Source organism: Nannobrachium achirus (genome assembly GCF_963921795.1).
Source record: "Nannobrachium achirus genome assembly, chromosome: 1".
Taxonomy (NCBI): domain Eukaryota; kingdom Metazoa; phylum Chordata; class Actinopteri; order Myctophiformes; family Myctophidae; genus Nannobrachium; species Nannobrachium achirus.
In genome coordinates this window covers 53,644,843-53,659,195 of record NC_137810.1, presented here as the reverse complement: position 1 = coordinate 53,659,195, position 14,353 = coordinate 53,644,843, and the positions used below count along the sequence as shown (strand labels likewise).

At 44.1% G+C, this 14,353-nt stretch overlaps 1 protein-coding gene across 1 annotated transcript; it reads left to right on the top strand.

The window, feature by feature from the left end:
* The first annotated feature begins 1,338 nt into the window (after nt 1-1,338).
* On the top strand, nt 1,339-13,433 carry rgmd (RGM domain family, member D). Its single transcript, XM_080722534.1, has 3 exons — nt 1,339-1,458; nt 9,089-9,600; nt 12,596-13,433. The coding sequence occupies exons 1-3, from the start codon at nt 1,362-1,364 to the stop codon at nt 13,325-13,327; spliced, it is 1,341 nt and encodes a 446-aa protein (XP_080578660.1). The 5' UTR covers nt 1,339-1,361; the 3' UTR covers nt 13,328-13,433.
* The last annotated feature ends 920 nt before the right edge of the window (nt 13,434-14,353 follow it).

Below are 14,353 nucleotides of genomic sequence, written 5' to 3'. Positions count from 1 at the left end.
TAAAACTAACGCTGGTGAATGCTAACCTGGTCGGACCAAAGGGAGTTCGAACCAATGCTCAAGCCTCTATCATAGGCCAAGGTGAAGAGCTATCACCTCGCCGCGGTGTAGTTGTCTAGTTATCACCTAGGCTTTGTTATACATTTATAGGTGATAGCTAGAAAACTACACCGCAGTGAGGAGATAGCGCTTCACCTTGGACTATGATAGAGGCTTTAGTCCCCTTGCAATACTTCCATTCCATTGTTATGGGAAGAAAAACACCTTCTCATTGGCCTGGTCTTGTTGACTGCCAACTACAGTGTTGTTAAAGGGATAGTTCTATTGATCACTCACCCTATGGAGACTTGAATTCATGGATATCTTTTTTGTTTTGGTTGGTGTTGCATTCCTAAGCCAACAATTTGAACATAGGGAGCCACGGCTGGTCATCAAATTGTTGTCTTAGGAATGCGACAAAAACAGATAAATATCTTCTACAGTCTATGATAAATATCCATGAATTCAAGTCTCCATATCGGGTGAGTGAACAATAGGAAAAATATATATACATTTTCGTTGTTGTCTGGTGGAAACCTTGTATGTCCAAGTTCATTTTGTATTTATCATTTTAAAAATGAACTAAACTAGTGAAAATAGCAGATCTACAAGCACACAACGCCTCGCACCGCGAGACGTTGTGTGCTTGTAGATCGGCTGTTTTCACTACTTTTGTGCGACAGCCTTGCGTGATGAAGCAGGGCTTTACTTTGTGAAAAAACGTACAAACTTGAAACTTGGAGATACAAGGTTTCTGCCCGACAGTGACGATTTGTAACTCTCTCGCATTTGTGCACTCTCTAAGTTAAAGGAGTAGTTCACCCCCCAAATGACTTTTTTTCTTGATTGATTATACTCACCCCATGCAGACTTGAGTTCAATGATACTTTTTTGTTTTTGTCGCATTCCTAAGCCAATAATTTGTGTAGAATGCATCAAAAACTAAAAAATATTATTGAACTCAAGTCTCCATGGGTTGAGTAATCGATAGGAGAAAAAAATGGCATTTTGGGGGTGAACTATTCCTTTATGAATAAATGAATGTAATATTGGCATATTGTTATTATTATTGTGTAAATATCAAAAAGTTAGAGCATACTTATTAGTGTTGTTGGCCCCTGAGCCCCCCCCCCCCCCCCCATTTTAGGCCCCTCCTCCCGCCGTAGAGCCGCCCCTGAAAGACAGACAGACAGACAGGGCCCCCTTTTGAATGACAGCGCCTGGGCAGGGAGACCAATTCTTGCTCTAATTTCCCCAGCAGCTCCAGCGTCGATGCAGAGAAGCAGCAGTCGAGGAACTCCATTCTAACTGAATGGATTGGTATGGGGAGAAGCGGACCTCACAACTTGGCTATTAAGCGGCAGCTTTGGACCTGTATCACGTTGACGATGGTTTTACTTTCCCTGCTGTTTCGACCAGGTAAGAAAGACATCGATCCATTATTCCCCGGCTTTCTTTCTGCTATTTTTATTGCATGCAAAACATTTCCCCCCTCTCTGTCTCTCCTCTGGCTGGAATACTATGGAGGAGGTGGAGAGAGAGAGATGGAAAACTTTTCCCCCTGGCTGGCGTGTGTTCGTACAAAGCTCCAGCGATCGTCCACGCTTTTTTGAAACAATAACTTTGGTTTTACTTTTCGTGTGACTTTGTATTTTAGACACGAAGATATACCCAACCAAATGTCGATTAATATATAAAATAACAGACACATGAATGGATCTTTTCCAGTGTTGAAACGACAACACCACCACAGTATAACGCTGAACGTGAAACCCGACTTCTCTCCACCAGTTGCAATTTGTGTTGCGAGTTTTGTTGTTGTTACAACGTTGTTACAATGTTACCACTTTCCCCCCTCATGTATCCAGATATAGGCTACTATCGGACACTTTGTCACCGATTGATCGATTTTTATCGTTATCGTTTTATCGATTCTAGATTAAAAAGATGCGGATAGGTGGTGGTGAAGTTGATGCTAACTGTGCTTGCCTGGACAGTTTATACTTTGGTCTTTCGCACCACGACGGTGTCGCGCTTGGGGGAAAATAGCCGATCAACAAGCTCACAAGGCGTCGCGGACCCGACGCCTTGTGAGCTTGTAGATCCGCTATTTTCCCCCCAAAGCTCGCAGTCGCAGGCAACAGTTAGCATAGCCTTCGATAGCCACTCTCTCTCTCTCTCTCTTCTTGTCCCGCAAGTTATCCAGCTAAAAACAAGGAACTTGTTTTCCTTTTGTGTGGAGGGAGAGTGGGAGAAACAAAAGCCAACTAAAACATGTAGCATTTTGTATTTATTTGTAGTGTTTTGAGTGGTGGTCGCTTCACACTGGAGCGGTTTTGTACGTGTTTTGTTTGGTCGTGGAGTGAAGAAAGTTCTCCTCGGCCGTGTTTTTGTTCCCCCTCTCTCTCGCTCTCTCTCTCTCTCTCTCTCTCTCTCTCTCTCTCTCTCTCATTCATGGTTCATTTGTTAGCTACCATGCATGCATGGGGTCCAACTAAAAACTCTCCTCCCCAATACAGCATTGCTGGTTCCCAAAGTGGGGTCCGGGGACCCCCAGGACTCCTTGAGGGAGTTCCACGGGGTCCCCTGCAGCTAAATGGTTGTTAGGAACCAATGTTCAGTCCCCTGTAAGAGTTGAAATGAATTAACATTGATTTTAGGCTACACTATTTATTGAGGTCCCACTGCAGAGATAGAAATGCCATTATAGCCCTAATGCATGTCAATCTGGGGGTCCTTCAAATTAAAAATGGTTGGGAATCCCTGGTAGAGCCGTACACATCTTTTCAAATGGGGGGTCCGCGGGCTAATAAGTGTCAATTTGGGGGTCCGTCCTTGACATGAAAAGGTTTGAGAACCACTGTGCTATGCTACGTGCAACAGCTTGTTATGTTGGGAAATGTTTTTGCTTGATCTGATACTTTGTTGCCAATGGCAATTGTTTTTGTTACACTGTAACGACTTGTTGGAACTGTGCATGGCATGCATGCTTCACCATCTCCATCTCCCTTGGAGACGAGTTCAGAAAACTCTTATTTTGTAAATGGAAAAAGGAAGGGATTTGTTGAATACTGGTTGTGGTGTTATTTTAAACACTGTACAAAGTTCTTTAGAGTATTATGATGTTATAACATGTTTCTCAAACTTTCAAAATGTCAAGGTCTTCCCTTAACTATGACAGTGTACAAATGGAATTTCCATTTGTAAACTGTCATAGTTACAGACTTGTAAGGGTCAATTTATACCCCCCTAAAGGAACCTACAAAGTCCCTGGAATCCACTTTTAGAACCACTGGTCTAGGTGTCTCGCATTCAGGGTTATGTCAGAAACCTGCAGGCTGCTGTAGCCACTATTGTAGTCCAAATAGTTTTGTACATTTGACCTTGTTAAATGTGCTGCATTATGTATTATTGATACTTTACAGCATCTTAGGCCGCTAATGTGATCTTAATGAATGCATTTAAAAAACAACAACTAAATGACATCCCCCCTGGAATTTCAATAGAAAATGGCCCAAGCTTGATTTGAGTTCATGATGAAAACATGACCCAGTGCTTTCCCTCGCCGCATTATAAAACATTTAAACTGAACTGCTGGACTCGCAAGCCCCTCCTATACCATGTTGTTTTCCCCCAAAAAATAAATACATTGTCAAATAAATTGCTGTCAAACTAATGCCACAGCCTTTGGTTAAAGTTGCAGATCTAAAATCATAAAAAATTAGGCCTATAGTACAATTTCAGCAAATGTCTCCCGAGCATAATACAACTATTATGTTTGACCGTCAGTTGTTAGCCTATGTATGTGTAGTGTGGACTATTGTGATAGTTTTTAACTTTTTGCTCCCTGTCCCCCATATGGTCATCATTAACCCAGTAACTGGCAGACCATAAAGAGCCCTTTGAGAGAGGAGCTTGGTTATTATTGATGCCCCTATAGGCAGTAATTGTCACAAACTGTCAATCAAAAAGCACGACTTGGGGTGACCTCAGCGCTGGACGGGTGGGTGGGAGGGAGGGCTGATGGAATTCAGAGGAGGGGTGTAGAATGCCTCTGACGTGACCCCTCCTGCTCCGTCAACACTTTTATCCACTGGTGGAAGAAGAAGTACTGACATTGTTTACTTGAGTAAAAGTATCAAAACCACTATATTGTCACTGACGGGCAGAAACCTTGTATCTCCAAGTTTCAAATGTGTAATTTTTTTTCACGACGTAAAGCCCTGCTTCGTCATACAAGGCCGTCGCACACGAGTAGTGAAAACAGCAGATCTACAAGCACACAACGCCTCGCACTAGATCGGCTGTTTTCACTAGTTTAAATCATTTTTAAAATGATAAATGCAAAACGAACAGTATTGGACATACAAGGTTTTCACCCGACAACGGCAAAATATAGAAATTGTCAGTAAAAGTACCAGTAAGACTCCCTAATCGGGAGATAAGCGGCCGTCAGGTCGCATGTATACACAAGTTGGCCTTAGCAACCTCATGGTGGAGCTAGAAGAGGGCCATGTGAGAAATCAGGGGCGGAGGTTGTGGTTTGCCAGCCAAGGAGTGTGTGTGTGTGTGTGCAAAGTTTGGCATGGATAGGGGCAACGGTGCCGGAGATAAGAGTAGGGCCAAAAGTGTGACTTGACATGACGGACAGACTGACTGACGGACAGCCGGTGGAGGTTTTCATAGTAACTTACCTGAGTAAAAGTACAAAGGCATTGGCAACAGAATGTACCGGTACTTGGAAGTACCAAAAGTTCTCATTATGCAGAATGTTCCATCTCACACAAGTTCAATATGTAATAAGAAAATCTTTTGAAAATAACAAATATACAAGCCCCCAACATGTCACAAAGCGACACTTTGTGATGTGATTGTGAGCTCGCAAATGCTGCTATTTTCAAGTAGCCAAAGTACAGTATTATATAGGGTTAAAGTGATTGATGTACTCAAAATCTTCAAAGTAACTAGTAGGAACTAAAGTTTTCAGTTAATTGTAGTGGAGTTAAAAGTTCAATGTTTGCCTGGAGTACAAAAAAATCGGAAATACTCAAGTAATAACTACTTTTTGAGTAAATCTACTCAGTTACTTTACACCACTGCTTTTATCAGTGCTCGTGTTGAAGTGTTGAGAGAATGTGAGCAAGGGCGTCACAAGGGGGGGGGGGGGGAGTGGGACTGAGTTACTAGGGCCCAAGGTGGAGGGGCCTTCATAATGTTATACTTTAGCTATTGACAAATAGCAGATATACAAGCTCACAGCGCGGCACTTGGGGGGTCCCTGGAACAAAATATTTTGAGATGGGGGGGGTCCGTGGCCAAATACATATCATTTTGGGGGTCCTTCACATAGAAACATATGGTTTTTTCTTTTCAAAAAACCTTAGAAGAATTTGAAATATTCAAAGACTTGAACACATTTTCACGATTTTTCAAAAAACGCAGATCTACAAACGTGCAGCGCGGCACTAGTCTGTGCCGTGCTGTGAGCTTGTATGTCTGCTATTTCAATAGTTAAAGCACAAAATAATGCGTTCTTCTCAGTCTAAATGGGTTAAACCCCCTCCCCCTATGAAGAACATTCATGGGGGGCCCGCAGTGAATCCTTGTACCCAGGGCCCAGAATTTGGTGCGACGCCCCTGTCCATCACTGGACGCGCAGCACCGAAAGATGCGCCCACAGTTCAGGCCTCGGTGGTGATGGTGGTGGGTGGAATGCTGCGTGGAAGATTCACACCCGGCCAGATGTGTATCTCTGTGCTTATCACGTTGCCATTGTCCAGACTGTTTGTAGAGAAGTGACTGATTTAGATAAACCATTGGTCTAAAACAGTGGTCCTCAACCTTTTCAGGCCGTGACCCCCAAAATATTAATATTTTAACTGGGGACCCCCCACCCTGACGAGCACTAAGAGTTGAGGCATTACATTTTGTCTAACACGGTTCTATTGTGAAAATAGCAGATCTACTGTACATGCTCACAACGCCTCGCAACGCGAGGCGTTGTGTGCATGTAGATCGTCTATTTTCACAATTTCTGCCTCTAATGTTTGACAATTTGACCAATGTTTAATTTGTCATTTTAGAGGTATTAAAAAGTCCTTAAATTGTCAGAGAAATGTGCAGAAACCCGCTCACTTAAACTTTGTTGGTTTATTTACAGTTGAGTGAGAAAACAATGTTTCACATTAAGTTCATTATCTGGGGACCCCCCAAAATAATTTGGGGACCCCCCTGGGGGTCCCGACCCACAGGTTGAGAACCACTGGTCTAAAAGACATGGCCATTCTCCCACTTATAAGTCATTTGAATGCTCCGTCCATGATGAGTTTTTCTTTCTTATAGCCGTGTTCTGTTTTGAAAAGGTTAATGGCATGATTCAACAGGTGGGGAAAGTGAAGATCCTTTTTGGGCCATTACACGGTACATGTTGGGCAGCACCCTTTAGAGTGGGAACTTCACTGTTTATTTATGTCAAGCCACTCATTACGTTTTGAGGAGGGGCGTGACGATTGGACATTACTAATATTAACCGTAACCAAATGCATATAGAGAGGCTTGTGCAGTGAAATCTGCCACCGGTCTACGTAACAACTCATCGAAACGTTGTTTTACGTAGGCTGGTGGCAATTTTCCAGACAAAATCTAAAATCTTCCTGGAAATCCTGACTATACAGTAGTTCAGTGTTTATCGAATAGTTTCATGTCAACACTCAACAACCCCCAAATTGATATGTATTTGGTCATAAACCACAATTTAAAAAGATTTTGTGCCAAGAAATGTGTTGTCAACATTTGTTGCCAATGACAAAACAACGTTTCACATGAATACGTTGTGAGCTTGTGGATAGGCTATTTTCGAATTGCCAGAAAATAAAATGGGGCCTAAGTGTTTTTAAACTGTTCCTCATTTAGCTGGAGAACCCCTGGAGCCCATTCAAGAACCCCTGGGGGTCTCTGGACTCCACTTTGAGAACCAGTGATTGAATCAAAACACACTAAAATCCTCAGTGTTAATTGGGGGTCAGGCATGTCTTCCTGATTTTAATTTCTATCTAACCAGGAAATCTGCCTTCCCATGCATGAGAATGAACAAAACTTGGCACACAGCAGGTCCAGTCCTATGCCAAAGTTCCTCAACCCGGCATTGTGGGCCAGTAGTCCTAATGGTGGCGCTAGAGCTACCGTCTAAAGTTTAAAACCTCTTGAAAATTCATGGCAAATCACTCAGTCTTGTGTGCTATCACTTCTGCCGCTTTCACTAAAATATTGTAAAGGCCTAGTGAGCAAGAATGTTCATATGCTTTGAGTTGGTAGGATTTATGAGGTGTCTCAGTCTTATGCGTGCGTGGCCACGCAGTCGTAGGTGTGCTGACTGTACGGGGAGTAGAAGGAAGGGGGCTTTAATGCTTTAACGCATTCAGAACGGGTACACAGTATTGTGTATTATTATTTTATGCTTTAACCATTGAAAAATAGCAGATATACAAGCTCACAGCGAGCTTGTAGATCTGCTATTTTTTGAAAAATCGTGAAAATTAGAATTTTTAACTTAATTAATTTATCGTGAAATCGTCCTCCGTCATGCACTGGGATCAATTTACCTTTTATTTGCCGAGCTGCATATCCGGTGCCACTTAAACCCTTGGTAAAAGGTACTTATAATATACGTACTTGACCACAGCCGATCTACAAGCTCACAGCTTGTAGATCTGCAAATATTTTTTGGGCAAATGTTCCGGCCTAGGATAATGGATGTTGGCCGGGATATTTTGATTATCGCGATATCGTAAATCGCGATTTCTTTGGTCACAATAATGATATGTGATATATGAAATTTTCATATCGTCCCATCCCTACTTTCCTCTTTTCCACGTTTCTTACCTTTCTCACTTCTCTTCCACTTCCAATAGCCTGGCCCGGCAGGCCACCATTGTTGCAGAGGCAGTTATAATGTAACCATGTGTAACTCTTTGAGAGTCTACACATGTATCCCAAATGGACCCTAACAAGTACAGTGGATTACATCTGTCCACTCTTCAGTGTTAAATGAACACTGGGGACTTAACCGTTGTACCATAGCGACATTCAGTGTGCTCTACCTGGCTGATGTCCTGTCCTCCTCAGCCAGCTGTTTGGGCAATGTCTGGCTGAACAAGCACGGGTCTTTGTGCTTTACCTCCCCGAGTCTGTTAGCTTCTGTCACCTATAGACTTATTCTGTGCCTCGCCATGCATCCTAGCTTAATGGTCTCCTATTGCCTCAGTGACGGCCAAACCACATTCAACACCCCTAAGCAAACTACACCGGCTGGCTTCCTCCTGCAGCGAAGCTTCGTGTTATTTCTGTGAGGGCTGGTTGGGGGAAATACGTTTTGACTGCAGCAGAGTGTGGGATCACGGACGTGTGGGCTAACCTGTTTGGATTTTAATGGCTCTCCTGATTGAGCTACACTTGATAGTGGGGAAAGTTTGCCCACTCTTCATAATTTACTCCTCTAGAACTACTGTATGTACTCTGTAACTGTATATCCTTTCTTACTAAGCAGAATGTGGTTATTGGGTAATATGATTTCTGTCAATTGCATGAAACAATCAAGGTTTATAGTGTTGCTGACTCATACAAAACAAACCACAATGCATCACCTTAAAGTAGTTCACCCCCAAAATGCCTTTTTTCCCTATTGATTACTTACGCCATGGAGACTTGAGTTCAATAATATTTTTTAGTTTTTTGTCGCATTCCTAAGACAAAATTCTGTTAGTAAATGTACCCCCATTGATTCCGGATAGGTACCCGAATACATTTGGGTCCCCTTCTGGAAACAGTGGGGGTACATGCATTGTCAATCAAATTATAGTCTTAGGAACGTGAAAAATACAAAAAATATTATTGAACTCTCCATGTCTCCATGGCGTGAGTAATCAATAGAAAAGTCATTCTGGGGTGAACAACCCCTAACACTTATTTTTTGTGTGTTTAATTATATAACAAATCTATCACAAAAAAGCACAAACTGATCTTTCTCTCCCCCCCCATTATCCTTTCCCAGCTCATTGCCAGCAGTGTCGAATCCAGCGTTGCAATGCAGAGTACGTGGCCTCCACGTCGCCCTCTAGCGGTCTGCAGGAGGATGGCCCTCCGGACGTGGACTACTGCATCGCCCTGCGGGCCTACGACCTGTGCACCCGGCGCACGGCGCGCAGCTGCAGGGGAGACCTGGTCTACCACTCGGCCGTCTTCCGCATCAAGGAGCTCTTCTCCCAGCACAACTGCTCCAGCGACGGGCCCACCTCCTCCGCCAAGGCGGCCAGCACGTCCCGGCCCGTGGTGTCCGAGCTGTGCGACTACGAGAGCCGGGTGCTGGCGTCGGGGCCCGCGGGCCAGCAGAAGAAGTACGCCCACTGTGGATTATTTGGGGACCCCCACTTGCGGACTTTCCGGGACGAGTTTCAGACCTGCAAGGTGGAAGGGGCGTGGCCCCTGATCGACAACCGCTACCTGTCGGTGCAGGTGACCAACGTGCCCGTCGTCCTGGGCTCCAGCGCCACGGCCACCAGCAAGGTGAGGACGGGGCTCAGAGGGCACACGGCCGTGGGTGGTCAAATCTGGATGTTTCGACGTCCCCATTAGTTCGACGAAGGGTTAGGTTTTAGGCTTAGGTTCAGGCATAGTTTTACTGAGGTTAGGTTTAGGCATAGTAGCATTCACCAGGTTTAACGTTCACCAGGTTAGCATTCACCAGTGTTGGCAGGATAGCATTCACCAGCGTCAAACTAATGGGACGCTGAACAATGTGACGTTGAAATATCGCCACACTCCCCAAGGGGATTGGGCCTTATGGGCAACATCAAATATCACAATGTCTATCTTTATATGTTGTTGATGTTGTGATGATCACATCGTACTGGGACGACATCACTTTTTTCTTTTGAATTTCAAACACAAAGAAATTGCAGATCTACAAGCTCACAACCTATGTGACCTCGTTGGGAGCAATTTGTTAAAAAAAAAAAAAAATGGGTCCAGTGATTAAAAGCAGTAAATTAAGACAACACATATGCCATCTGAGGATATTAAGAAACATGTACAAACTATAATACAAAATGCAAATGAATTACCAGTCGGTGGCGCTTCAGGAGATTCCAGTGTTCTAAAGCAGTGGTTCCCAACCTTTTTTTGTTTTGGATGGGTGGGACTTCCCGGCCCACCCATCTGACACCACCTGCCATCTGACGTGTGCATTTACAGAGCGTTTATTTTAACCATTGATCAATCGATTGTGTTCCGGCTTGGGTCAATGGACACTAACATAGTATACTTTTTAAGTTCCTATTTATTGGTATCACCATGAAAACGAAACATTTCAAGTTTTTAAAGAGAGAAAAAAAACTAAATGTTTTACATAAAAGAAGTGTATATATTAATCCATTAAAACCGGGAACTCATCTGTGTCATCTTAGATTTTTGCACTAGCATTTATACAAAAATAGCAGATATACAAGCTCGCAGCGTGTCACTTTGTGCCACGCTGCGAGCTTGTACATCTGCTATTTTTGGGATGTTCACACTTTTGAAAAATTTGGAAGGCATATTTGTATAGACTCTGCCTCACGTTTGAACGGGTTAATGGTTAAAATCATAGTCATTTTGCCAGTTATTTGGGGGCCCCAGCCCACAGGTTGAGCAGCACTGATCTATATAGCCCCTGCAGGTCCTCGGGGGAGAGGAGAGGAGGGTGTTGAATCACCGACATGCTTGAGCGCTCTACCTTTAACACATGGGTGGTCATATGGTAGTGATTAACGTTCGCTCCAACATTTTCCTCTGCCGCCACGATTCTGGAATGTTTTTTTCACCCCTCTGGTCAAATAATTAACTGGGCTCTTTTTTTGTGTAAATATGGAATAATGTGGAAAAATAGGAGAATAATTGGTCAGGGGGGGTAGAGGTTTTGATCCCGGCTGATTGAATCGGCATCGTCTTAAATGCTCTCAATTATAATTGTTGAAACTGTCATAGTCGTGATTAAATTGTAGTTCTAATTAGTTTTAAATAAGTTATTTTTTGGTGTTGTTGTTGTTGTTGTTGGGTGATTACTGTGCTTCTCCCCGCCCTCCCCCATTCGTTTTTTTTTTTTTTTCTTTTTTTTTTTATTGGCAATATTGATGCTTTTGGGTGTTTTCTTAATCCGGCCTTTTTATTGTACTTATCGGCGGATGAGAGAATCTGTTTGGGTGGTGCAAACAAGCCATGCTGCGTTGCATACTATCGCTTTGAAGTTGGCCGTAACATCAGAGAGTGCAGGGATTTCGGAGCAAACCTATTTTCAAAGGAATTTCCAGTGTGTATTGGGGTGGGGGGAGAGAGTAATGCAAACCTGTAGTCTGGGTATGCCTGTGCCAGTACCCGCATGCCCCCTCGGTGCTTTTGAATTGGAGCTGTTTTCAACTGTCAGACTCGAGACAGAAAATCGTCCATCAAATACAGTATCGCGGTAACAGTAAACTTAACCATAGCCACCTCCAATGTCAAATACCTTTCTTTTTTTTGAAGAAATGGAGACCAGCCCCCCAATTTTTCATATCTGGGCTGGGATCCAGATTGAGGTCAGTACAGTGAGCAGGCGTTGTAGTAAAAAGGTAAGATTTATGGAGTTATGAAGCGAGGAGACAGTCGTCTGGTGTGTTTGATCCTGCACTCAGGGAAGAATGCGGGGCTTATTGCCATCATTTAGAGTATTATTAGTAATTTGTTTTAGATAAGAATGGTTCAGGTGACGCCGAGACCACACGTTTCTGGGAAGTTTGTGTGGCTCATTGGGTCTGTCTTGTTTTAGTAACTTGATACACGATTCAAATGGAACATATGCCTTTTTTTATCTTCTATTTATCTTCTATTTGTGTGGTTTTATTGCCTACGGTTTATGCTACGGGGTACAACACTGCCAGTCAGCTAGAAAGAAAAAGCACACTCACACAGCGAGTGAGTCACTGCAACATTTCAAATGTAGCAACAGTACCATCAGTCACAATCTATTGGAATATTGGTTTACTGCTGCCCCATGGTGGCTGAAAGTGGTACTACTCGGGTTGGGTCTGTGGAACTACTATTATGCAACATAAATGCATTTACAGTGTGTCTATAACACATACACACACACACACACACACACACACACACACACACACACACACACACACACACACACACACACACACACACACACACACACACACACACACACACACACACACACACACACCGTATTGTTCAAAGTTAAAACCAAAAAATACATAGTTATAAAAATACATTTATAAATCAAGAACAGCTTATCGAAAAAGTAGTGAACCGTGACACCAAAATATCGAACCGAACCGTATATTTTGTAAACCGTAATACATACACACACACACAGGAAAATGGGGGATATGAGTAATAAAGTGAGAAGTATGTTGGCTTTTAAATGTCATGTTAAATTTATGGTATGCATTAGAAATCCACCGAACGATCAAATAAAAACAATCTCCCTTCTCCCTTTCCCTACCCCATCTTCCAGATCACGGTGATCTTCAAGTCCTACCACGGCTGCACGGAGCAGAAGGTCTACCAGGCCACCACCAAGGACCTTCCCTCGGCCTTCCAGGACGGCACGCGCATCGGCGGCGAGAGCGGCAGCCTGGTGATCATGGAGCGAGGAGGCAGCGGCGGCGGCGGCTCCTCCTCCAGCCGGCAGGTGAAGATCCAGGCGCGCTACATCGGCACGTCCATCATCGTGCGGCGCGTGGGCCGCTACCTCACCTTCGCCATCCGCATGCCCGAGGACACGCTGGACTTCTCCGAGGAGAGCGGCGGCCTGCAGCTCTGCCTGCACGGCTGCCCGCGCAACGAGCTCATCAAGGAGCACACGCTGGGCCGGGGCGGCGGCGGTGGCGGGGGCCAGGGGGGGTCGCACCCGCGCCTCGTCAACACGGAGCTGGGGCCCCTGCTGCCCCCGCACCAGACCTACACGGTGGAGCGCGCCACCGCCAAGTGTAGGGAGACTCTGCAGGTGGAGGACGTGTACTTCCAGTCCTGCGTGTTTGACTTGTTGACCACGGGAGACCCAGAGTTCTCCATGGCGGCCTACGGCGCCCTGGAGGACCTGAAGGCGCTGCCGCCCAGTAAACTGAAGCAGAACCCAAGGACTCCGCACCTCTACAGCCGCGGGGTGTCGCACAGCACCCCGCTGGCCAACAGCACCCCGCCTCTGGTCACACTCCTCCTACTCCTCGTTCTGCTGCTCTTGTAAAAAGAAAAGAAAAAACGTTTTAAAAATGCAGAAATTAACTAGGGTTGGGTACCGAACTTGGTACTTTTATTAGGGTACTGACCAAATGACATCGGTACTACAGGGCACCGATTCGTATTAGATCGATTCGTATTAGATCTGTGGTTCTCAAACGTTCAAATTTCAAGGTTTCCCTTTAACTCTGCCAGTGTACAAATGGAACCAAATGACGGGTTCATTTGGTTCCATTTGTACACTGTCAGCGTTACAGACTTGTATGGGTCCATTTGGACCCACAGAGTCCCTGGAATCCACTTTGTTCTAAGGGTACTGACCAAATGACATCGGTACGACAGGGTACCCGATTGAATTAGATCAATCTGTGCCACGTTTCAGGACCTTGAGAGTGGGTACAAATCAACAACCTGTGAATGAGCTTGTAAGGTACTATCCTGCATCACTCTAAAAAATCGAATGTTTGCCCCAAACCACATGTCCGTTAAAGTTACAAATGACAATGCAATGGTCTTATATGTGTTGTACTATACATAATATCAATGTTGATTTGAAGTTTGCAGTTGCCCGATTTCCGTTTCAAATCTTTATGTAAATGCTTTGAGCTCCTTACAGAGAATATTCACCCAATTCTGATGAATGAAGATGGGGTTTACTTTTTGAGGACCCCTAGTTTTCAGAAGGCTATACCCACAGACTGCCTGTATGAAAATTAAGGAGCAAAAGTGTGTGTTTGAATAAACATACAAACGACTTAATTTTCTGTTTCAGAGTTGAAATTGAGCTGTTTGTACAACAACAAAAAAGGTACAGTTCGGTACAAGTATCGATACAAATGTGAATGGTACCCAACCCTAGAAATGATAAAGTGGAAGCAATACTGGCTTGACGAAAGAGTGCGCTAGAGCTCAGACATTTTATAAATGTTTTTATTTTCCTTTTTTTGCCTTTGTGAATGTCGTGGTGTTTTCCTGTTGTCGTCATTAAACCATTTGAAGGATTTTAGCACTCGAAAACTACGCCAACGCCTCC